The 25667-nt window shown below is 46.6% G+C and overlaps 1 protein-coding gene across 1 annotated transcript; it reads left to right on the top strand.

Moving 5' to 3' along the window:
* Nucleotides 1-565: 565 nt before the first annotated feature.
* Nucleotides 566-24160, top strand: LOC122377902 (RNA-binding protein MEX3D-like). The gene is made up of 3 exons (XM_043358481.1): nucleotides 566-1382; nucleotides 11351-11437; nucleotides 21198-24160. Exons 1-3 carry the CDS (start codon nucleotides 815-817, stop codon nucleotides 22184-22186), a joined length of 1644 nt encoding a protein of 547 aa, XP_043214416.1. The 5' UTR covers nucleotides 566-814; the 3' UTR covers nucleotides 22187-24160.
* Nucleotides 24161-25667: the final 1507 nt, after the last annotated feature.

Raw genomic sequence — 25667 nt, 5'->3', positions numbered from 1 at the left:
GGGGGGCGGAGTACGTAAGGCGTTATTGGTAGTTACATATGCATAGAAAAAGGTTTTATGCCTGCTCCTGGACCACAAGCGACGCACCGCGGTGTTCAAAAGGGCGTTAAAAGTTATGGGAAAAGTAAATTATTATTATGAATGATTTCATTTTTATTTTATTTTATTTTATTTTATTTTTTTATTTTATTTTATTTTATTTTATTTTATTTTATTTTATTTATTCATTTTTTTGGCGCACGGTGATATATCAGATCCCATCACCACGGCATTGATTCTATTCGACATCGCGTTTCTCTCGTCGAGACGCGTCCAATACAGGTGAACTGCATTTCAATCTTAAAAGGCCAGCTGTAAAGTTTGACCTAAGGTCAAATGCATGACTTGGTCACGATGCATATGTATTTCAAGTGAATTGACCCGTGACCCGTGCCGTTCAACACATTCAAAGCATTTGCATCGCTTTAGTATGCAGCTGTTCGAAGCTTAGTTCGAAGTATTGTAAAATGACTGCTGGTGACCTTTCAATTCATGACCCAGCTTGGGTCACCCAAGATGACCTCAGGACAATTCTCGGCATCATAAGGTATCTGAAACCTGCGCCGAAAACCACGTGCCTCACACGTTAGCTCGTTGATTGGTCGTCTCTCGGCAGCGGCGGCGTTTCAGCCAATGAGCGCCGGGCCCGCCGGCCGCCGCCGCGGGCGCTCGGCGTTTTATTTACGCCCGCCACTCGGTGCTCGGAACGGCGGCCGAGCGGTCTGTGTGCTGTGTGTGAGTGGTCGCGGCGTGCTCAACTGTTCGTCACCGGGCTATGGATGGGTTTGTGAGTCTGGCCAAAAACGAGCAGTTCAAGAGCAACATTTTTAACGGTTTTTCGAGGGATACTGTAGGAAGCTCGCGGGACTGCGGCCTTGTCGATTCGTGCTCGCCGTACTATCGGTCCTACCTGCGCGCCGTCCGGTGGCTGGCGGAGCAGTGCGAGTCGTTCTACGGAGATAGCCAGTGCAGCGGTGTGGACAACTTCATCAAGGACATTATGTTTGGCAAAATTTCTCCAAACAACGAAGATTACGTTGTGCTAAATTCACATCTCCCTCCGAACGAGCGAAACGGCGCTGGACCCGGCATTTGGCTTGAAGAGAAAACGGCCCGTTTAGTCCGCGAGGTTCAACGTGACTATGATTTGAGGAATGATTCAAAGTACTTTGGACAATTTACAGCACCTTGTGGTCGCAACTTGGATGAGATTCGCAACCAGTTTTACGTTGACTGTTACTCCGAGTGTGTTCAGCCGCAAGGCTCACGTATGAAAGCAAACACGACCGAATGCGTACCGGTGCCTTCTTCTGAACACGTGGCCGAAATCGTCGGGAAAAAGGGTGAGTAACGATTCATTTTTTGTTTGACCTCGTCTGTTCGTCGGTCGCTGTTGTGTGTGCCGCTGTGCTGTGCCGTATCAGTCTTTGGAAGGAGTAAAAACGATGTTAGTTGTCGGACTTTCGTCCCCGTCTTGAGTTGAGATGTTAGTTTCACAACGTTTCGGCCAGTTACTTCTCCGGCCGTCGTCAGGTTTTCTTTGGCCCTTAGAAGGACCTGGATGTTGGTGGCGTTGCGCCGTACGCGTCATACCGTTCGAAAGCTCCTGTAGTCAGCGGGAATCGAACTCGGGTTTCCCCGGTGATAGTCCACGGTTCTAACCACTCCACTGTCGAGGCAGACAGTGGAGTGGTAACCACTCCACTGTCTGCCTCGACAGTGGAGTGGTTAGAACCGTGGACTATCACCGGGGAAACCCGAGTTCGATTCCCGCTGACTACAGGAGCTTTCGAACGGTATGACGCGTACGGCGCAACGCCACCAACATCCAGGTCCTTCTAAGGGCCAAAGAACACCTGACGACGGCCGGAGAAGTAACTGGCCGAAACGTTGTGAAACTAACATCTCAACTCAAGACGGGGACGAAAGTCCGACAACTAACATCAGTGATACTAACACCTCGTCTCAAGCATTCAGAAGAACTATAGAGTAAAAACGACTTCTGCGTTCACGTCTTCTCACATCACTTCTGTTCTGCGCTCCCGTCTTCTCCTATCACTAACAGCACGGTATCCGGCGCAATCTTAAACTCAGTTGCGATCGTCAACCCACTTGAGAGTCGAGAGGCTCAGCGTGGTCACTCAGAGGTGACCTCGTACCACGTGACTATCGGGGACCCGGAATGCCTCCAGGCCACATACCTACATTCTAAACGGCTGTCGGCTACCGCTTTCTTCTTACGGGGTGCGGGTCAGGGTTAGTAAAGGGGGTGATGAATGCTTATTTTAATATTTTCTGTTTCCGTCCCTGTTTCCTCTTTCAAAATTGGTAGAAATTATTCTCAATCCCTGATCACTAGCTTGTTCGGCGATAATTATTTATTTTATGCAAACTCATTAATTCGGTATACCTACACTTGAGGTTGGAGCCGTAGCCCGTAAGCAAGCTGTATGGATGCCAAATAGACATGAGCTATTTCCACCACTTTGTAACAGGCTGGTGCTGTTTTAAATGTTGTGGTGGCATGCTTCTTAACCTTTGTACAGTCGCGGGCATAGTCCCACTTGACTTGGTGATCGTGGTCGGTCGCACGGATTGGTATCTCAGTTTTCATACAGGCCATTACAGGATACAGGAAGACCGACGTCCCGTCGTTCTTCTCTTATCGGTGTTATTTTGGGTCGGGTCCTGTGACCGTTTATCGCAGACCGACTCGGGGTCCAGAGTTTCTCGGTCGTCGCGGTCAGATACGGATTGATACGGCCGGGATATCCGTCCGGGTCCGCCAGCCGGCCCTCCCGCCTCCCGGCCCAGTCCGGCAGTTCCTGTGTCACTGTCCGTGGTGCCTCCCGGCCAGCCACTTTGACCGGTCCCCGGCGGCGTGACCCGGACTATAATGCCGCCGAATCCCCACCGAGTCATCACGGTAATGGGAGACGATCAGCGGGTCCCGGGCGGCCGGCCAGGTGCGGGCCGCCGCCCCCGCCCCCGCCTGGTGGTGCGCAGTCTCACGTTCACGCCATGTGGCCGCGGCCGGCCGCCCAGACACCGCACTGGGTTGCCCTTGAACCCTATCGCACCGCGGGCGCCGGACGCCGGACGGCGAGTACCGTCTGGGCTCCGGGCGCCGCGGGGAGGTGCGTGAGACAGAGACAGAGACAGAGACGGGAAGGGGGAGGGAGAGGGCCGGCGACCCGGCACTTGGCGGCCCAGTCCGGATAGCTCGGCCGGTCTGTGTTAGCAGCGGTCGGGGGTGGATCAAAGGATCAGCGCTCAGCGGCCTTGATCTGACTCGAGTGAACTGTAGTGTGACCGCAATTTCTCTGATTGATGAGCTCGCTTTGAGGTACAAATTGAATCCTAGGTTATGGACGGTATGCGTAAGTTTTCTATGCGCATTGTGCAATGGGCAATGTGTTATAAAAATAGATAATCACTAACACTTCATAGAACAGTTACTGCATGACTGCGCACCTATTGCAGGTTTTTTGCTTTAGTTTTAATCCCACCTTGTTTTTACGATTGAGCTCTTACATGTTTGTTGCATCATGCTGAATGTAAATTATCGGGTCATTTGGATAGAGGACGATGGATCCTATTGGTCATTGGGATCTTCCTAATCAGCATAAAAACGTTCACAGTAACTATATAGTAAGGCGTGCACCGTGGATGTTGGAAATAGGCTTTGCCAGTAGCAATAATGCCAGTAGTGCATCGTCTAGGTGAATATAGCTAATGTTATTTCATCGCTTTAGCATGTTTCTATCAAAAGTTATTGTCGAAAAACTGCTGGAGACTAATACCTGCCACGACCTCAGGGGTATAGGATAGAGAGGGGTCACGGGTGCAATTTTCCAATTAGTCATTCAGTGTTCACCTGTCACCCTATGTGTGACAATGGTAAGTGTGACGTTCGTTTAAATGAGGTGCAGTTCAATTATATCCCATTGATTTATTATGGATGTCGCGAAATTGACCTGACCTTAGGTAACCAATATGAAATGTCAGAGACATACGTTTTTTTTTTTTTTTTACTAAATATACATGTCTTTACCCTCCAATCGCTGAAAGGTTCAAAGCGATTCGGCGCATAGCCGTATAGGCTTTAGCTATAGCGAGCATGATAACTTTTCATGAGATAAGGTCCTAGTGATGACGTGACCTGGTGACCTGACCTTGAACGACTTTGGGTCTGAAACTTTATTGATATGTACTAGAGTTGCAAAGTTTTCCCCAAAGGCTGCTACCGGCACCGCCCCGCCCCACAAAAATTTTCTGGGATACCGGCATGCTACCACGCCCCAAGCAAAAAAAACCGCCAAATTACCGGCATACTAAAAAACCTGCATTCTTGATTCTAGCTTACCCCTGGAAGAGTGCCACATTTTGGCAGTTTCAGTACCCCTCCCACCCAACAGCCATCCATTGTCCAACCACCAATACCAGCAGGCTGATTTTGGCTAAGTTGGCCCCACAAATACCCACAATTTTGAAACTCAATTCCAGTCTAAAGCTGTTAAAATATCACCTGTAATCAAAGAAGTATTGCCTACAAAAAAAACTATTACATTCATCAAAAAGGTGAGGACAAAAAGGACTTGAAGTACTGAAATGTGTTTTTGAAGACTGGACAGTGAGCAGTAATCACATTTACATTTCACAGGTGTTCTACTTTTCCATATTCTCCTAAAATGTTGCAGGCACCAGCCAAATGTTTAAAATCTAGATGGTCAAAACATAGGTAAACAAGTACAGATTCGGCCATCTGCCTTACTGAGGAAGCGAGATCAACATATACTTTTTCCTATCCACTATGGCTTGCTGGTTCGTGAATAAGATACGAATCATGTAAAAAATGTGTTAATAACTCACTGGTCCTGAGAATAGTCACCAAATAATATGTATAAAAACGATATCTTCCATCCTCTCCAACCTCAAGCGGGAACAAACACAAGGTTATCGATTTCGAAACAGATGCGCCATAACAGAGACTTTTCACCAGCTGATTAAAACGCTGCAAAAAAAAAAAAATGTTTAAAGGGACACTCCCACCTTAACATTAGTTTTGAGTTGAGATAGCCAAATTGGTGGCCATGGCCTGCAAATACCGGTTTGGGCACTCACAACATCGACAAATGCTTTAATTCGGAGATATGGAATTTCAAACTTGCAGTTTTCGGATTCTAAGGGCTAGTGCATTGGTATGCCCCCTTAGAATTTGTGACGTCAGCGGAGATCTAACGATTTTTAAATCTTTTACTAAAACGTTTGGTAGCACGCGGTGGTATATGCTGCTGCATATTTACGTCTGGACAACGAGTTGCGGGGAAAAGTGCTGATTTTGCCGCAGTTTTAGGAGCCGGTTATTAGGCTGGATTTTTGGGTTACTTTTTCGTTCCGATTCCTGTATTTCATAGTGTTTGGCTCTTGAATATTTTAGTTCTTTCAGAAAAATATTAATTGCCATACAGATTTTGTAAAAATGTTTCATTTTTTTATAAGCCGACCGCTAGAGTCCTAAAACAATACATCAGCACTACAATTATTGTAAACAAACAAATGGAGCACCACTTGGCTCCGTTCTGCTCCGTTCCAAGGCATTTTTCAAGTTTATCTGGTGATTTTCGAACTCTAGTATGTCGTTTTGTTGGAAGTTTTGAATCCCTTGTGACTGAATTATATCATATTAAAGAAGCATGTTGACTGAAAACAATCCCAAGTTGAAGTTGAAGTATACAGGAGACTAAAGAGTCCTGAGTCCTGAGTAATATCAGGTTGAAGCTAGGAAATGTTGGTTGATAAACGCAAGTTGATCTGGCTCACTTATCAGCAAGAAAAAAAGTAAAATTAAAAGAGCTTATTGGCCGAAAACAAGCTATAATAGGTATTGCAGGAGATCAATACTGAAGAGCACGCGCAGTATCAAGCCAGTAAATGTTGGCTGATGAACGCGTATTGATGTATTGGTATGAATATTGAAAGGATGGTAATTTTCTCAGCACTAAAAACCGGTCATTTTGTGGTATTTTCGGCAAAGCTAGGCATCTCCAGTTAATTTGAGGTATAACAGGGTCATTTAGCACCTAACCAGTTATAACACCTATTTAAGGGACTTAAGCACTACTTTTAGTCTAATTCGCAGTACTTTTAGTTTGAATGGCACCTAATGGTAGTCATTTCGCACTATTTTTGGTAGATGTTTAGGCATCCCTACTAAATCTAGAAAGATTTTAGTATATTATGGAGAAATAAACTACAATACTAGTCTGTACTAGCTACAGATTGCTTGTTGCCAGGTCGATTAGCGTCTGTTTCGGCGCATGCGTTTTGAGAGGACCGATAGGACGCAAGGCGCGCTTCTTGGACGGATTTGGCAAGGAATTTGGATAGATTGATTTACGTACAGCCTCAGCGTGTGCCGATCATCCTGCCTTTTCTTGTCCAAGAGTGAACTGAGCGAGGTTCTTAGCATGGAGATTGGAGAGTGATGACGATTTCCGCGAGGATGTTGGGTCCTACCGTCCGCCCAAGCGTACTGGTCCGCCAGTGCTGCTGTCTTTATCCTGTCAGGTTATCTAACGGCGCTATGGGCATGTAGATTGTAGCAGCTGTAGGTACAGCATTGCAGTAGCAAATGCTTATAATGTGCGGTGGCATTTTCCCATGCTTAGTAGGAAGCGCTCGACGTCCCTTCCGTACGTGTCGTGGAAGGGACGTGTCTGTCATTGACGCACATCAACTAGATGGATCTTGATTGTAGCATTTCGCAGCAGCGTTTTATCGTTCAGCGGCCTAACGCCTAGCCAGCTCTCATTTCGAGGGGTGGTACTTTGCTGAGGAGCATGAGTGGTCACGCTGCATCGTGAGCCAGATGAAGCCGGTGGGCAGACCGTGTACCGTACATTTGCGTACAGTACATGATTTTGTCCCACGAACCTAACCGATGCGCATTTTTGTCCACAAATTTACCTAATATATACCCAGCATGCCTATTAGTCGTTAGGGGGCAGCACCGGGCGTGGTGTATTGCGTAGAGGGCAGGACCTATGCAACAAAACTTGCTCCAATTCAGTTTTCATCGTGGAAGTAATACGCTGAATGGAGAATCATACTTTGATGTCTAACTTACGTACAACATAAAAAATAAATACCTCAAGGCTCAAGAATACTGTGGTCATAGCAGTAGCTCGTGCTCGGCAGTGAAATCATGAATAGTGCTCACATACCGGATTTAGTGCAAAATGAGCTACGACACACCCATTTATTATGCCAGATCTGGCATCGCCTCTATACTAACTAAAATAGTGCAGAATGACCGGATATACCTGTGTTTGACAGGAATTGCCTGCGAAAAGACGATAGTGCAAACTGAACTTATGATAGTGCAAAATAACTGAAATTTAGGTACTGAAAAAATTATCCCCCATATTGAAATATAACTTACAGCAGCAAGATCAATGAGTGCTAACTATCAAGTGAAAAATTCTAGAATGAACGAACCCAGGCAGCTTTACTTTGCTATGCAGATCCAGATGGTAATGTGCATTAGGTACTCAGTGTCTGGCAAATGAAACATGCGATCATTCTATTGCTACTGGAGAAGAAAGCTTGGATCACTAAATCAGCTTAATGTTTAATTTGATGTTCATCATTACTTTGCATTTCTTGAAAAAAGGATTTAAGTAAAATTGTCAATGTGAAAATCCATGCAATGATGTGATCATGTCATGTGTTCATAGTCATTCGTGATGGTGATTATTGGTCTAATATACACAAGCAAAGCTGTCAGCATTTCTTTCTGTGGATGGCCAGAAGGGACTCAGAACTTAGAAGTATTAAGTTTTCACAGGGCTGGGATAAAAAGTACTGAGGGACTGAGGGTAATCTTCCAGAAAGGAACTTTATTTTGACTTGGTATGAGATGTAGGCACAATTTAGGTAGGTGCTCAGTAGTTTAGTAGTTATGTAGGTATAGTTGGGTTAGCTAAGATTAGGTCATGCTAGTTTTTTTTTCTAATTTGCCAAGTGTTCATAAAAAATGTGACCTGATCAATTCATACCTGACTAACCTGACCTAACCTCAATCATCACACTTATTTGCAACTTACCCAAGACCTGCATAGCATTAGCACCCAGTTACAGGTACTAGGTACTCAGTACTCACCCTAACTCAATCTTACCTGCTAACCTTCAACTTGACAACAGTTAGCTCACCTTGCCAAACCACATCCAGGGTAACAGCAGCCAAATGAGGAACTGGCTCATTGGGTGGCTGGTGCGAGTCTGTGCATTTTAAGTGTTTCTTCTCTGAAGCTGCTCTGCACTGCTGTATGCCATGTTTGACGCTCAGAAAAATGTGGAAAATGATTACTAAGCTAGTTTAATGCTTTGTTCCTGCTCGAGACATCAATAAGTACAAATCCTGCGGGGTACAGCTATGAGATGAGCTAGGTGAGTAAATTATTTGAATATGCTGTTTGACTGTAGTAAATATACAAACAATCACAGGGTCACAGTTAGGTATATTCAATTTCCGCATAAACATTCAACAAAACGCCCATAGCCTCACTCCGAGCACACAACAAATAACTTAAGCCTTTGCAGGCACAAAAATACTTTGATTTACAGGATGGGTATACAATATATCCTCTGTCCTTGGGGATCTTGCTGCAAAGTTTGAGTTGAAGTAAGATGACTGAACTTCAGGACAAGGTATGATTAACTTTTTCTTCCTAGCCACTGCTTATGTATGAGAAAGACTAAATGCTTGGTTAATCAACGCCTTGAAAATTTAATGATCCATCTTCAATTCGACATGAAGCCACAAATAAAATAGTTCCCACTTCTCTCTCCTCTTGGAATACACAAACCAAAATATTTAATAACTTCTTCTTAGTGTGAGTGGAGGGACATGGACAAGAGCAATTATCATAGCTCCCCTTCAAGTTAACCTCTGGCAGTTGGCACTGATCACACGGACACCTCTGATTGATCCAAGATAAAATTGAAATGTGTAAAACTGTCTAGTCAATCATGGAAGGAACGGATGAACTTGAGGTCAATATGATATTTTGCGATATACATCAACGTTACCTTGGAACTTTTTTGCAGGTTCGCTTCATATTTTGTAACAAACGCGCAAAAACTGCAATAAAACAGCACTATATGCTTCTGGACAAAATACAATGACAGTAAAAAATAAGCCCTGATGGTATTCATTCTCGACCAAAATCCAATTACAAAATATTTTGTAGTAAGAACTAAATTTCGGCTAAAAACCGTGCACGTTTAAAAAAGAATCATTCCAATGACGGTCCATTATTGCGGTCCTGAAATCGCCACTATTTCCGGCCTCTCCAACGCAACTCGTTGTCCAGACGTAAATATGCTATGCTGCTTTGCGCGCAACAAATGCCGCACTTTCAAATAAAGTCGCTAGGAACAGCGGAGATCCCAAAAAGTAAACAAAAGTAAAAGTCTAATATCTTGAAAACCGGTGAATATTTTTCGATGAAATTTGGTAGATATTCGTTTTCGCTCTTTCTGAACCGAGCGACATCACTTTCGTGCCAATTCATTAACTTTTTTGAAGGTGGGAGGGTCCCTTTAACGACTGCAAGCCACTGCCTCGTGAATGATTATATTAATAAAAATTATCCAACCAATATTATATTATAATGAAATCGACATTGTAGTGTAATTCACTACAAAGAAATTTATTTCTCTTCAGTTATTCAACCAAAAAGGTAAATGAATAAATATTACGTCATCAGATTACATCCATTCATTAGGGGAGAGAGAATCTTAAAAGTAAATCCTTGGTTGTCTAATTGTTTGCGCCACTTTATGTCAATTTTGCGTGCATGATGTGTTTTCTTGTAAAGATAAGACAAAATGCCAGTTCAAATCCATTTTCATTTAATTATGGGACCAAAGTCAGGCTTAGGGCTACCTAACACCTGCCTTTTCAGTTGGATTTTCAGTGTCAAATTCTTTGTAGAGTTTCTCAGACCACATTTCAGGATCTCAGGACTCAAGGCCAGTTTCCAAACATTGTGTTTTTTTGGTGTTGTGATTCTGCCTATTCCCCTAGGGAATGTTGTCATGAAAATTTATTTTATTTTATTGTGATATACGTATTACCTACCATTAGGCATTAGACTTACTAGTTTATCATGCTTTTGCAACATGAATGAGTATTCTTCCTTTTATAGACCACAATAGATTCTTGACAATTCTAATTATAACCAAGCCTGTGAATTGTGTGAAATGCTGAGGTCCATGTGCGCCTACACTTAGCAATGGAACTTCTCCCACAAAATGTATCTTTCAGTGGCTAATATTGCTGTTACTACAATTTGAGAGCCTCTTAGTGTCCAAAGTTTGAATCATTTGCTGATATTTTTTTTTGCACAAAATCAAAAATACCGGCATGCTACCGGCAAGACATGCCAGATACCACGAATAAACCTGCGGTAGTGAAAAATTACCGGCATGCCGGTAGTGCGGTAGGGAAATTTTGCAACTCTAATATGTACCCTGTTGACACGTCGATGTAGCGTGGTCTAAGATAGCGCCATTCGTGTGCAATGCTGACCCTTTTCAGTAGCTAAGCGTGTAGCCTGTCGCCAATCGACGATCGAATTACGGCGAGTGTTACGTTTGTCACCAATTATCGAACGGGCCTTGGCAGCTACCTCGCATTCATTTTAGCACGAATCGACCACTAACGTACCTCAGACTCCACTTTTTTGCACACCCTGGTTTTGGAGATGGTGTTAGCACGGGGTTGGTGCAGCCGTTTGTTATGAAATGTCGAGCATTAGCCCATTTTTCCGACGGGGAAGAGCCGAGCGGACGCTAGGTAAAACAGCCTCCAACAAAGTGGTTTCGTCATTGTCACGTCTCACGGGACCCTGAATTTCTTGCTTTGGGTGGCAAATGTTCAGTGTATAATGCGTCTCGCATCCGTTTCTATTTTTGGGTGATATTTTTTGACATGGGAAAATACTGCGCATTTTTCGATACCAACTGGCACATTGAATCGTCCAGTTTTACTAAATGTGGGTACAACTCAGGTATTTGCTCGTCCCTACAGTGCATTCAAATGCCATTACCTATCCATTCTAATCCGTTACCAATCCTTCGGCTCATCCTAGATTACTTCACGTCTCTTACACAACTATTATCGACGATGTGTTATCGCAGCGGACGATGCCGTTTGCTATTTCAGGTTTGTGCTGCTGTGATAGCCACTCGTGGGAGCTTTACTCACGCTGGTTATGTTTTTACAACCTTTCTCTCGTCGCAGGTGGGAAGATCAAGAACATTCGTGCCGAAACGAACACCTACATCAAAACGCCGAAACGAGACGAAGAGCCGGTGTTCGTAATCACAGGTAAGTCAGCATGACCCTGCCCTATAGGTCATTACCGGTCAGTCTTGAGCAGTGTGCACTCGGGGTCGCTATAATGTAGACGTAGGTAAGTCACAAAAAGCTCAATCATATATGCGGGTTCATTACCTATCTGTTCAGGTTTGAACAATTTTTCAATCAGTTGTTTGCTGCTCATCGGTCACATGTCGTGAATCCTCACGTCAGCGCGATGACTTGGGTAGCGTTGTATCGAGTCTTATCATATTATTAATTATTTTAGTCAATGTGCAGCGCCAAAGGTCAGTTTTGGCGCCTGGATCGTCATGCTTTCACTGGTTAGTTGTCATGGCATATGATTTAACCCGCGCAGGGCCGGGGGTTAGGGCCGGAGAACCTGACCTTTGCAGTTTTGCTATCTCTCCATTAGGCATAGGTCGATGGGAGAAAATTGAAAGGCGCCTTTTTTGGACAAACCTCATTCTAAACATTCAAACATCGTGAATCGTGATACAGGTAAAATTGACACCACCCGCGACCTTCCTTATGTCCCTGACGTCATCTCAGGTCATGGAAGGTCCCCAGAAGTATTTTGGCAGTACCTCTTGATAGAGACATGCTAGAGCGATAGAAACACCTTAGATGCGTTCAGGTCGACGAGACGGATCGACTGATAATGATATGCAGCATGACCTTTTCCGGTCTGGTCGTGACATTGACCTAAGGTTGAATTTTCAAAATGACCTTTAATGGTCATATTATTGTTAATTCCACGTGTCTCGACGAGAAGAACACGATGCTTTCATAATAAATGTCGTACCGTTCTCGAGTCAAAAGTTATCACCGGAAAACATCTCATGTAAAAACGGCTATTTTTAGAGTTTTTGTCCTCCTAGAGAGACAGGCTAACCCGTTGATCTTAGGCCAAATCTAAGAGCCTTTTCCAGAAGGTGCGTTACAAGAGCTATCGGATGCCGTCTAATCGTCAAACCGTCAAACCAATGGTCGTCTAACCAACACCATTGAGTTGGAAATGAAAAATTGGCCATAAAACATGCATCGCACGACCCTAGTAAAGTTGGGTTCATGTGTGGACCCTTGGTGACCTGACCCCTTTGACCTGACCTGGTAACAGTGACCTCTTTTAGCAACATATGTATTAGGCCACCGACGCCCTATCGATGGTTTTCGATAAAATGTGTTTTACTCGATGATTCAACCAGACATGTGCTTGGATCTGAGAGCTGGATCTATGATCTCACTGGATCTCTCGACAAAATAGAGGGGTTGGATCTATGCTCCGAGTGGATCTCTCGACAAAATTCAGGGGTTGGATCTATGATCCGAATGGATCTCTCGACAAAATTTAGGGGTTGGATCTATGATTTCTGTGGATCCAGCGGGCAAAAATTTGTGGAGGACCTATGATCTGTATGGATCTCACGACAACATGTAGCCAATGAAACCCTTATCCTACATAATTGTACACCTTACAGTGCAATACAATTGAGAATTATCACTTGTGGACATGGTTATTGGACTTAAGACCACTTGTAATCATTAGGTATCATCATTAAATTTGAATTTAAATAAACAACATGTGTACTACATTTAAAATAAACCAAGAACATGCATATTGCTACTTTTTGTGACCAATTGTAACTTTTTCATGACAGCACTGATGACAATCTTATCAACAAGCTACAGCCACTTTAATTCAATGAACAAACAGTACAGACAGATGCAGTGGCAGCAGGGCACTGCAGATTTTCATTTTGGTCCCATTCTTTCCATGCAACGCCAGTAGGGCTAATGTTAAAATGCCAAAATCTATGGGGGCACTGTACCCTGGTGCCACCCCCCCCCCCCCCTGTTCCGCTGCCTATGGATAGATGTTAGGAAATCAAACCTGGAAGCCAAATAGGTCAGTTTTGTTAAAAATAATCCAGCAATCCACTTCTGCCAGGTATGAAATCCCAATCCAGAATGTTCGTATGAGCTATTAGTATGTGCAACACAATTTCGATTTAGTAAGATTAGCAACCAACCTCTAATACTTTCCTAATAAAATTACAAGTTCAAAAATGGCACCAACTTCTTCAGATTACCCAAATTACCTACTTTTGGCATCGTGCCACGTGTGGTACCATGCTGTGCTTTTGTTATGAGAGAGCCTCCCAAAAAAAAAGACAAACGAAATTCACAGCTCACGTTTTGGTAATATGGTTGTATGACGTCATTATCGTTTGACCAATGAAAAATCTTAATTTGACCAAAACCGTAATGATTCCAAAAGATTCCCCGTAATAGGCCCTTTAAACTAATGACGTAAGATATTAATATTCTTTTAAAAAGTGAACAAAATAAAGATGCAAGGCGCACACCGCTCAGGGCCATGAAATACCGTTTCAGCTTACGTTTACGTCATTAAATTCAACGCTACAAAGATGATATTCACAAACAATTGTATCGTAAAATTATGTGAGGCAGAAAAAATGAACATTCTTAAAAAAATCCAGACTTTTGAATTTCCAGTTTGATTTTTTATTCATTTTCATTAAAGGGACCCTCCCACCTTAACATTAGTTTTGAGTTGAGATAGCCAAATTGGTGGCCATGGCCTGAAAATACCGGTTTGGGCATTCACAACATCGATAAATGCTTTAATTCGGAGATATGGAATTTCAAACTTGCAGTTTTCGGATTCTAAGGGGCTAATGCATTGGTATGCCCCCTTAGAATTTGTGACGTCAGCGGAGATCTAACGATTTTTAAATCTTTTACTAAAACGTTTGGCAGCATGCGGTGGTATATGCTGCTTTGCGCGCAACAAATGCCACACTTTCAAATAAAGTCGCTAGGAACAGCGGAGATCCCAAAAAGTAAACAAAAGTAAAAGTCTAATATCTTGAAAACCGGTGAATATTTTTCGATGAAATTTGGTAGATATTCATTTTTGCTCTTTCTGAACCGAGCGACATCACTTTCATGCCAATTCATTAACTTTTTTGAAGGTGGGAGGGTCCCTTTAAACTTGAAGGTAGAACGCCTAGCTCATTTGTTATTTGAAATGACGTCACGAGTTCTATTTAGATACTGAATTATCATTTTACGGTAAATATCCAAGGCCATTACAATTCAAATTGGTATTTCGCTTCCCATCGCTTCCGCAGGCTGTTGAATATTTTTATGCTTTTGTTTATATCTCAGTTTATTTTATCAAATTTTTCTTTCAATAGGTAGATTGAAATACCTTTACCTAACCAAGCCACATGTGTTAGTATCATCTTTTATTGTTTATCAATCAATTGTGGTAGCTGGAAACTGGAAAGCCTCATGGTTGTCTAATGCAAGCTTGTCTTATCAATATCATTATGTAGATTCTAACATGAATTGTGATGTGGTAGGTACCTAGTTATGCATTGTTCATTAGTCATTACTTTGACTTACCTCTATGTTAAAGGTAGTGTGCCAGCTTTCTTGGACCGTATGGAGTTAATGGCCCAGATAAGGAGAACCGGATTTTTAGAACTTATCCATACCTTCAAAACTCATGGAAACGTCTTAAATTCTTCAAATTTTGAGTACCCCAGTGCGAAATTCGCCCCGACGGGTTGTCGGTCGTACCCCAACCACATTTCACACCACTATGAACAATAAATGCACACACTGAAATCGCTATTACCGATATGCTCATCCAATCAAGTTTCGATAAACCCGTTCATCATCATCTCCTGCGGTTTCGAACACGCCTGTTAGGTGGCTTCTGATGCTCGTCGAGGTCGGAATTTCCAAATACGCGTGGTGCGTCGGGCCGCGCGCTCTGACTTCGGCCAAGAAAAATGCGTCAGCTGATCATTGTCATTTCTGCCACTTGCGTGTGGTGAAATGGGGTCATAACTTAAGAGACGGCTTTTTCATATCAATTATTTTACATAAAATCATATTTCAAACCATAAATAATGTTCGACAGCCAAATAAAAGAAACAATACCAATACGGGCTTACAGTTTAAGGCTCGACATTGTGTTGTCTACGATTAGACAGCTGATAACTCATTCCCGTACGTCGTATGGTCGTAACACTATAATGACCTTTGCTTATTGTCACAAGTGCGCCGCATTCGCGATTGTTGCCCGACGCCTGTTTGCAGGTGAGCCCACTACAGTTGTTATACACATCTAAAAACCGAAAAACTTTTAGGCGAAAAAGACACTATTCCAGGACCATTTTTTATTTTTTTGCGATATTAGGTAAAAACAGAAGCTTCTTATCCTAGGAAAAATAAAATGGGAAATCTTTCAAAGGTGGCACACTACCTTTAATTGTTAACCCGCGCACCGACGGGGGTCTGCGCCAACTTAGTACCGACGGGGGGGGGGGGGGGGCGGATGACCGCCCCCCCTGAGATCTCGAGAACGAAGCAAGATAGCGACAAGCGGTAAACGGCATCGGATACGCACGGTCAAGATCTACAATTTTTACTAAGGTCATTTTCAGGTCAGGTCAAAGATGACGTCACAGGGGTCGAAAAAGTCAAAATGGCGGCGCTAAATATGGAGAGAGTTTTTCTCGAATAACTTTCGAATTAGTCATGATAGGAACAAACTAAGGGCATCATCGTGATCCTCTCGTCAATCCGCATCGAATGATATATATGTTGACCTCGAAAGGTCAAGGTCAAAGGTTGACCTCAGGTCACGTGACCTCGAGGTCATCATGGATATCATTCGATGCGTCTTGACGAGCTGAACACAATGAGACCATCCACGCGTCTGTATCTTGTTCCTGTACGGAGTTATTGGCCAAAAACCTTTGGTGACCTTTGATGACGTCACATGACCTCACAGCTGCCCAACAGCAAAACAGACCTCAAGGTAGTGAAGGTTGATCGTATATGAAGTCATGTATGGTATATGGGGCCATTCCGACCCGTTTTAGTGGTAAAAACAGGGAGTTGATTTTTCCCCCATTGACTTATAATGGGGAGGTCGCGAAATTGACCTGACCTTAGGTCACCGATATCAAAATTCCGAGATATACAAATTGTAGCTACTAATGACCTAATAACATCCTGCGACTTTCAAAGGCCTCCGACATCTACTGTAGCTCTGGCACGGTGACAAAGTTGCAAAAAAGTGACTTGAGGTTGGGTCATTCAAAGTGACCTGGTGACCTGACCTTGAAAGGTAGGAGGTTCAAACTTGCACACCATGTGTAAAATTGATAAGGGAATAGTCATACAAAATTTCGCGGCGCTACGCGCCGCGGTTTTCCCGCTATTCGCGAAAAACCTCAGGGGGGGCGGATATCCGCCCCCCCCGTCGGTGCGCGGGTTAATGCAAACTTTTCTGTTGGTATGTGAACTGTGAACAATCTTCATGTCACTCAATTTTCTCAAGTTGTGACCGTCATGAGCCTCCTTTATTTTGTATTCTGTATAATGTAACTGGATGCCTTTACTAATATGGCCTTTGTATAAGATTGTTTGTTTCTAACCATACTTTGGTATTCATAACTTCTTATGAAAGAAAGTTGTTAACATTTTGAGCACCTATGAGCTATGATCCCAATGGATCTCACGACAAAATTGGGGAGCCAGATCTATGATCCGAGTGGATCTAGCGACAAATTGAAGGGTCAGATCTATGATCCCAGTAGATCTCTCGACAAAATTGAGGGGTTGGATCTATGATCTGAATGGATCTCGGATCGGGATCCATGGGATCGGATCTCAGATCCATTTTTCCGGATCTAAGCACATGTCTGGATTCAACGCATTCCTTAGAAGACCCGCGAACGGTGAACAATTTTAGCTTTGACCTGTCCTGTAATGTCATCGGTGACCCCGAGGTCAATGAAATTAATCTTGTCTCGACAGTTTTAACAGTGCTATCGAACGCCGTTCGAGATTCGCACATCCATCCAGTAGTTTCGGAGATACGAGAGGGGTTGCAAAAAATAGCCCCCCTCCCCCCACCAGGGCGCGGGTTAAAGGAAAAGGGCCACCTTCGTGAAATATGAAGATATCGTTGTTCTTCATTTTGACATTATTATTTTTCATTTTCTTTTTAAAACTGGTGCCAGAAGTGCACAATTCGCGAAAAAGTATTTAAAACTATTTAACATATTGGTACTATGTTGAATGTTGATACTCTCTACGGCACCTACTGTATGATGGCATAGCGATGACGTCACACTCAAGCCAATCAGCGTTCAGAAGACAGACTCGTCGGATTGTGTCAGATAAGCTGATTGGTTAAAGCTGAGCTGGTTGAAGCTGATTGGTAAAAAACCAAAGCCTCGCCGCGGGTGGCTGTATTGTCGGATAAGAACGCATTCCTGGGATAAGGACGCATTCCTGGCGTATTTTCTTTTAAAATTGCCGATAACTACGAATGGAGGCCGAAATCGGCCGTAAGGAGGCAGACAGATGGGTTTTCGGACACGGGCTACAATATGGCTACAAGATGGCTATCTCAGTTTCAATCCCCATGTTAAAGGTGGCCCTTTTCCTTTAAGCTTAATCGTTTTTTTTAGGATTGTAGACAATAGAACCTATAGGATAATTATTTTTTCGTTTGGTTCAATGCAATAAATTTGGAAATGTTTAAGCAATGGTTGAAAACACTATTTAGAACATAATCAAATACGTATTCACTATTCCAATGCTCGACATTTATAGCGATGGCAGGGATGACTTTATATCGTGACTCGTGAGCTGAGTTATCCAGTAGGCATTCATACGCTACTTATTTTAAAGGCACGGATGTTGGGAACTTAACTTTCAATTAATCTGAGATCGTGCGTAACAAATAGTGTAGAAAAGACGAACGGTCTCTGAACAGATTCCCCAAACTTCCATTACAATCGTAACCATTAGGAAAATGGTCATCAGCGGAGATAATAAATGACTTTTACTAGTCACATGCTAAGGTGTACCCGGATATTTGCACGGGTATGTTATTTTTAGGACGACTAGTCGGCCAATCGTCCATTGTTGCAACTCAAGGAAGCGCACCATTCTGATTGAATGTCCGGCCCGTTGCTGATGTTCTGTGCTATGCATATTGCATAAGGGACACGGTGACGACATGAGGCAGCCTGATCGAATAGACTGGGATACAGGTCCGCCAATTTGCTCAGCAATCCGATTGGCAGCGTCCCAGAATAGCTCACACTGGGGATTTCCTCCCGAAGAACATCGAATTGGCCTGGATGTAAGGAATCCAGCGGACAAAGCTGCTTAGTGCTTCGTCTAATAAACACATAAACGTTAGACGTTTATTCGTAATGGGTTGATGTGCTTTTTTTATCTGCGCAAAGTGCTGCAGTTTTAACCGCGAAACGTCAGCTCCTGTACATTTCTAATCAATATTCATTTTTATCACATGCTGGGTCAGTCTGGTTACTTTCAATGATATTCAACCCCCTAACCGGACCTTCCTATCGGTTTTATTCATACCGGTAGGGGCCGAGAGGCATGAGCGGAACCTTCTTCGCCGTTTTTCCCCCAAATTGAGCTACTGTGTCGCGGAAAAATCGAGTAGCACCGTTAGGGGATGCAACGACTGATTTTCGAGTTTAATAAGGTCTCAGACGAACCGGTCACTTCTGAGGTCTGGTCATCTGCTCTAAGGTAAATATGAGTTCGGTATTTGGTGAAAAGCTTAGCCAAAAATGGAGTCATATGCGCGATTTTTAGCGCCACCGTGTTCGTCATGGTCGGGCGTGTCGAATGATTTTTTGTTTTACTTATGGTGTTGATTTCAGATCAAAGTCGGGTAACAGCTTCTCAGGTCACAAAGTTGGATTGAGGAAGCCATGCTGCGTAGCATTCGATTCAGCAGATCTATCTAAGTCCGTTGGTGGCTTTCCCGATTCGCTAGCTCATGGTGAGGTGACGTGACCGACCTGATCTCAGGTGATCGTAATAAAGATCCAAGGCATACAAGTTGTGAGGGGCGAGGATCCGAAAGGTCACCAAGTTTGGTAGTCTGGTTGTACCTAAGTTTCACATCTCTGCGAAAGAGTCCCTGTCACTGGGGGCATTGTAAAGTCGCGACATTTTAGGACATTGCGGAGGTTCACTTATGACGTCATAGGTTAGTGACCTGACCTGACCTTAACATGTGGGTTAATGTCACAAGATCCGGCTTAAATTAAAGGTCACGTCTGCTAACTTTCAGCTCTCTATGGCGAGCGCGTTTTGGGCAATCGCGAAAAAAGCGTCAAGGGGAAGTGACACTCGCCCCCCGGCCCGCGGCCGGAGAGGGTGAATAATATTCTTCTCACATCTTCAAAGTAGCGATGTAGTAGTTGATTTCTGGCTCCGCTGCGATTTTCTCATTACACGTACTATCTAAATTCTGGGCGGTATGTATCTAGCGACCTGGTATGTCCGCGGCTGAACAACTGGCAAACATTTGGCGCTGCTGTATAGGAGGTTAGAATAAGCCGTGTGTCGTGCGGTCGCCACCCAGGGGAGCTGCTGGCTCGGATAGCTCAGCTCGTGGCCGGGTCGGGAGCTGTATGCCGGGGCCCGGGAGAGTCTGTCTTCCTTTGTAACTCCGTCTCTGGCAGTTGATCCACCCGGGCACCGGGCACCGACCTGGTGCTGCGGGCCTTGAACGGGCGAATCATGTGACATGCGGGCGGGTTTATACGAGGCTCGCTAGTCGCTACACTGAAATTGAAGTAGAAGTACATATATAGTTCAGAAATTAAAGGGATTGCGCCCGATGACTGTTTGGGTTCGATGTCCTGCAAAAACCTGCCAATTCAGAAGTGTCGATCTTTCGTTTTTTATCATGCCCATCTTTTTCATCTCGCGGTTGAATGTTTTGGAAAATAGTACCTAATGCTGTCATTCAGAATTACAAATAACCATGGGCGCCCGGGATATCAATAATTTAACTACAAGAATAGCCAATATCCAAGATCGCGAAGTTAATTTTCTCCATTGGCCTTTCGCCCAAACACATGGCAGTTAAAAAAAAATGATAAAGCGTTGTTTGGCCTCTACCAAGCACAAGAAATTCACTTAGACGATAAGGCATTATTGAACCCGGGGGGCTCACAAATAGCGTTTTGTCGCGCTCCTGACGCCCCGAGGTACCCCGGCAGCCCGCTGGCTGAACTCCGCTGGAGCAATCGGAGAGCTCTGTTTGTCACCAACAGATTAAGTTTATTACCTCGCCGTTTGTCTCGAAAGTTCGTACTCTGCCGTCGGTCGGTGGGAGAGTTCGGCCGAGACGCCGACATCGATCGATGTCTGGAACGTAGGGCGGCACGCTGCGCCACTAACGCCCGTCCTCTTTGACCCCGTCCAGGAGGGGATGGGGGGGGGGCGTCAGCGGGCCTCGCACCTCCGTCATCCGTCGCTGACGTCATCCGTCGGCTCTATCTCGGCGGTGACGCCATGACGTGTTCGTCGGTGGCGATGACTGCGAGCCGAGGCCGCTGGATGATGGGACGGCCTGGCGGCGACGGCCCATTTCTCTCCCCCTCCCACCCCCCACCCCCCACCCCGCGACTGCCATCACCATCAGAGGAATGGAGCCCCGTCTCGCCCCACCGACGGGAGGGGGGGGGAGGATCTCGGGTCATGGCTGCAGCTCCGTCCCCTCGCTCCCATTTCTCTCCCCAGATCGGAGCTCCGTCTTTTATCGCCGCTCCATCCCTCTAACCGCTCTCTCCCTCCGTCTCTGACTGCCCTCTCCCTCAGTGTCTGACCACTCTCTCCCCGTCTCTGACCACTCTCTCCCTCCCTCTCTCTGCCGCAGGTCGGAAGGAGGACGTGGCGTTCGCCAAGCAGAAGATCCTGGCGGCGGCCGAACACTTCAGCCAGCTGCGCGAGGCGCGCCGCCAGAACCCGGCCGGTCCAGCGCCCGCCCTCGGACCGCCCAAACGCGAGGGCGATGTCACCGTCTCCGTGGAGGTGCCGTACGAGTTTGTGGGCCTGGTGGTGGGTCAGAAGGGCGCCACCATCAAACGCATCCAGCAGGACACCAACACGTACATCACGACGCCGTCGCGCCGCCACCGGCCCATCTTCGAGGTGGTCGGGCAGCCGTGTGACGTGGAGACTGCGCGGGAGGCCATCACGGCGCACATCAGCAGCCGCGTCGACAAGTTCCGCAGCGAGACGGCGGCGTCTGGCGGCGGCAGCGGTGGTGGCGGGTCGTTCGGCGCCCCGTCGGCTCTCTCCTTCCTGGGAATGAGCGAGCCGACCACATACCGACCGCCGGCGGCCACCGAGCCGACGCCGCTCTTCGGAGCCATGGGCGACGCCAATCTGGGCGGAACGTGGACCGGCGTGCCGCCGCCGGGACCTCCGCCCCCGCCCAAGCAGCCGCCACCGCCGTTCTCGGGCCCGGCCGACCCGCTGGCGGGCCTGAGCGCCTCGCTGCGCGGCCTCTCGTTGCCTGACTCGGCGGCGGCGGCGAACTGGGCCGTGGACGCCCGAGGCCGGACGGCCAGCCTGCCAGCAGCCGACCCCGCGGACGCTCCGGGCGACCGGCGCCGCTCGGACGACGCGGCGGCTCCGCGCGCGCTGGGCGGTCTCCTGTTCGGCCTGCCGCCGACGCTGGGCTGGGAGGGCGGGCCGCTGCCGCCGGCGCGCCGCGCCTCCTCCAAGGGATCCTCGGAGACGCTCAACTCTGACTCGGGTGTGGAGACGGCCACCCCGCCTCCGCCGCTCGACGGCGCCGCCTTCGGTCCGATCGGCTCCAAACGCACCAGCCCGACCAGCCTCTCTGGCTGCTCTGAGTGACCCTGCCGGCTCGCTGGGCCGACCGGCCGACCGACTGACCTGACTCGGGTCAGACGGCTGCGCGGGTCACTAGCGGCAAAGATCGTCGCAGTTTGATCGCTCGACGAGAGCCACGCACAAAGACGTCGGACCGAAGTCCGGCGGACTGACAAGTTTTACTTTTGACTCTGGTTTGTAGAATACTCCTTGACCTGCGCCCCGTTAATCGACCACCGTGGCCTCAGCCCCTGCCGCCGCCGCTGGCGCCTCCCCGGCTCGGCGCGACGCAGCGGCACGCGCCTCCCTGCCGTCGGGGCCGGGCGCGCTGGCGTCTGGCGCGTCGATATTTCTGTCTTGGCCGGCTGGCGGGCGGCCAGCGTTCTCCCCTTCCATCGATCGCGGCCGGTCGGCCCGCGGTGCCGTCGCGTCGCTCCCGATGGGCCCACATATCGCCGCCGCCGCCGCCGCCGCCGTGGGGCGGAGGTGGGGGAGGGGTGCCGGGGACGGCGAGAGCCGCGCCGCGCCGCCGGCACGGCGGCCCCAGTGCGTATTGTAGAGCACAAACTATTTTATTTTCCTACAAAACTAGTATATGTTGCGTATGTCGTGAGTAAGGGCGAGATTATTTTCATACAGGGATGTGAGTCAGTGTAGAAATGTAGATGTTTATTTTTGTGATAATTGCTCCACACGAGCTTGGTTGCCAGTGAAAGATTTAGTCTTCCAAAATTGGTGTGGCATACCTTTGTGTTGTCCGTTTAGGTGTCCAGAGTGGCATTACGATTGGAGTTTGTATCTTAGAGTAACGATAGTACGCAGTGCCCTGTGTTCGTGGCGTGGGTCCTCCCAGTAACTTCGCCTTTTGTACTTTTTTACATTGTTGACGCCTAAAGCACGACAATGGAGTTATTTTGCACCACCGTGGACTCAAACGGCAATAACTAGGCCTTCATTGCTTCCCAAAATATGCAAATATCGTCTAATTCAGCCGGGAATCAAAGTGTGGCAGTCTGACCGCGGTTTGTCTCGTGGCGGCCAGGTCGGTAGCTCTGCATGTGCGGTAGTGAGCGTCCTCTCTCTCCTCTGCGGTCCTCGGGCCGTGACTTGTCTGTCTGTCTGCGGGCCGTGTGTCCGGGGGGCTGTCCGTGAGTCGGCTGGGGCCGCACCCGTGCCGTCGCGGCCGACAGGGCAGGGTGGCGGGGTCGTATCGACCGCGGCGAGGGGACGCGTCGACACGATCCAGCGCGGCCACCGACCGACCGCTCGGCGCTCACTGCTCACCGGACAGCCCCCCGGCCGCGGCCGCGCCGCTCCTGTACATACTCCCCGACAGCTAGAGTCGATGTGAAAGTCTACTGAATGTTAGCGGGCGTTGGTGGCCAGTCACCCTTCCACATGATCAACGAGTAATACGCTTGTGTAGCTGTTGAGGCGCTGTAGGCCCCAACTAGTACCTGATAATAATTTATCGTTAACCATTGAGTGTCGAGATGTCGACCCACATAATACTCCACTATATTTATATGTAGTTATAACTTATATCTAGCGGCCATTAATGCACATTCCATGGCTATTCTAAAACAATTTATCGAACAAATATCTATATTTATACCGAGGATGTTAAATTACATAATAATGCAATACCGATGTTGGTCGTAGAGTCTCACCTTGTACATAACACCCATTGTGACTTACTTAGATAAATGATAACTTCATCCCATTTTCAACCTATGAGGCCACCAACGCCCTTGGTATGTGCGTTGTGAGAGGTTTGGTTGTACAAACTTGCTTTTCGGTGTAAAAGATCTTGCTCAGTTGGACAGCAGGGTTTGAGGCATGCCATGTTAAACCTTGCATATATTTTATTACTGATGTCGAATGTATTTTGGAGCATCTACTACACGGTTTGAACCGAGTGTACTTATATTAATGTGTGTTGATTTTTCACATTTTGCTACTGTTTTATTTTCAAGACATAATACAATGTAAATTCTACGTGGATTTACTATGACGAACGTTCACATAGAAAACGATCATATGTATCGGGTCTCACCACGAGTAGTTACGAGCGAGCGAGCGCAGCGAGCGAAGTGAGTCTTTTCAATATAACGGAAAAATCTCAGTATGAGCGGCCCGGCCCGGCCCGGCCCGGCCCGGCCCGGCCCGGCCTGTAACGCTTTTGAGAGGCTTATATCTCAGCAACCGCTGGACCGATTGGCCTGCGGTCTTTTTTGTTGGGTAGCCCCATCCCTTCTACCCCGTAATTGACTACTTTTGATACATCTCAGTCACCGTCGTGGCACGTGCCACGTGAAAAGTCAAGGGTGTTCAAGCTGTTTTGCAAAAGTAGTGATTTTGAGAGGCTCATATCTCAGCAGCCGCTTGGGCGATTGACTTGCGGTAATTTTTGTAGGGTAGCAGCATCTCTTCTTCCCAAAATAGGATACTCTCGATGCATGTGGGTCACCCCCCAGTGCACGTGCAAAATACAACAATAAGAGGTGCCAAATTTGTTCCCATTTCAGTAACTCGGTAATTACTGGGGCGATTTCGCTGAAACTTGGCATACAAGTAGGCACCCACCAGGCAATGCATTCCCATGTATTGCGGTTAGGGTGCTACTGCACGTGCGCACGTGCAGGGGGCGTTTCCAGATCTCGAGAACGGCTGGGGCGATTGCCCTCAAATTTAGTACACGGTTGGGGACAGGTTAGTAGGGTGCCGTGCAAAAGTCATTTTGGACCCGTTTGCACGTGCGCACGTGCAGAATGCCGCTTCCAGATCTCAGGAACGGCTGAGCCGATTGCGTTCAAATTTGGCACACCGCTAGCGACCGGTTAGAAGGGTGCTTTGCGCAAGCCCGTTGGAAGCACCCTCTCGCCCTTCCGCACGTGCAGGGCTCACTATCTCGCTCGCTCGTTCATCGCCCAAAAGGCGTTTTACTGGTAGCATAAGATTAAGAAACTTGGAAGTAGCTAGTTTTTCGATTAGAGTTGGAACTACAACAAAGCGTGAAACAATAAACGACTTTAAAATTCTGCGAAGTTGCTGAAGGAAAACTTTCCTGTTCCAGCAGCATACTGTTCTGTGGGCATAAGCGCTGAATGTTGCCAGGATCTTCGGGTGTTTTTTTTTTTTCAACCACGGGCTCTGAACTGCATTGAAAGAACTCTGCTATTTTCATCCTCCCACTTTTCCAGCTCGCTGCAACAACTTCTGCGTGCGGGTCTGTGCGAGAAAGCCGAGTACAAAAGCAAATTACGCTCGAACCTACAGCTCGTGTGCCAAGCCGTGGCCTGCTTTAGAGTGATACACTCACCGGGGGACTTCAAGAGCGGTGTAATCGTCTCACAATGCATATTATCAAGTGTCATCTGCCCTAACCGATAGTGGGCTGCTCTGTGAGGCATTAAGTTACTGGCTGGTTGGATAAGGCGCGTGTAGTGCGTCTTGGTACGGGCGTCGCTCGGCTGGTGAGGTAGGGCCCACTCGCTGGAGGCTC

Source organism: Amphibalanus amphitrite, unplaced genomic scaffold (genome assembly GCF_019059575.1).
Source record: "Amphibalanus amphitrite isolate SeventyFive unplaced genomic scaffold, NRLGWU_Aamphi_draft 000052F_arrow, whole genome shotgun sequence".
NCBI classification, from domain to species: Eukaryota; Metazoa; Arthropoda; class Thecostraca; order Balanomorpha; family Balanidae; genus Amphibalanus; species Amphibalanus amphitrite.
This window is presented reverse-complemented; position numbering and strand designations above follow the sequence as displayed.

What these genes read in the sequence shown, in the direction of transcription:
- LOC122377902 (XM_043358481.1), top strand. Translation starts at nt 815, where the DNA reads ATGGATGGGTTTGTGAGTCTGGCCAAAAACGAGCAGTTCAAGAGCAAC. An exon ending in CGAAATCGTCGGGAAAAAGG is followed by an intron (nt 1,383 to 11,350) that starts GTGAGTAACGAT and finishes CTCTCGTCGCAG; the next exon opens with GTGGGAAGATCAAGAACATT. An exon ending in GCCGGTGTTCGTAATCACAG is followed by an intron (nt 11,438 to 21,197) that starts GTAAGTCAGCAT and finishes TCTCTGCCGCAG; the next exon opens with GTCGGAAGGAGGACGTGGCG.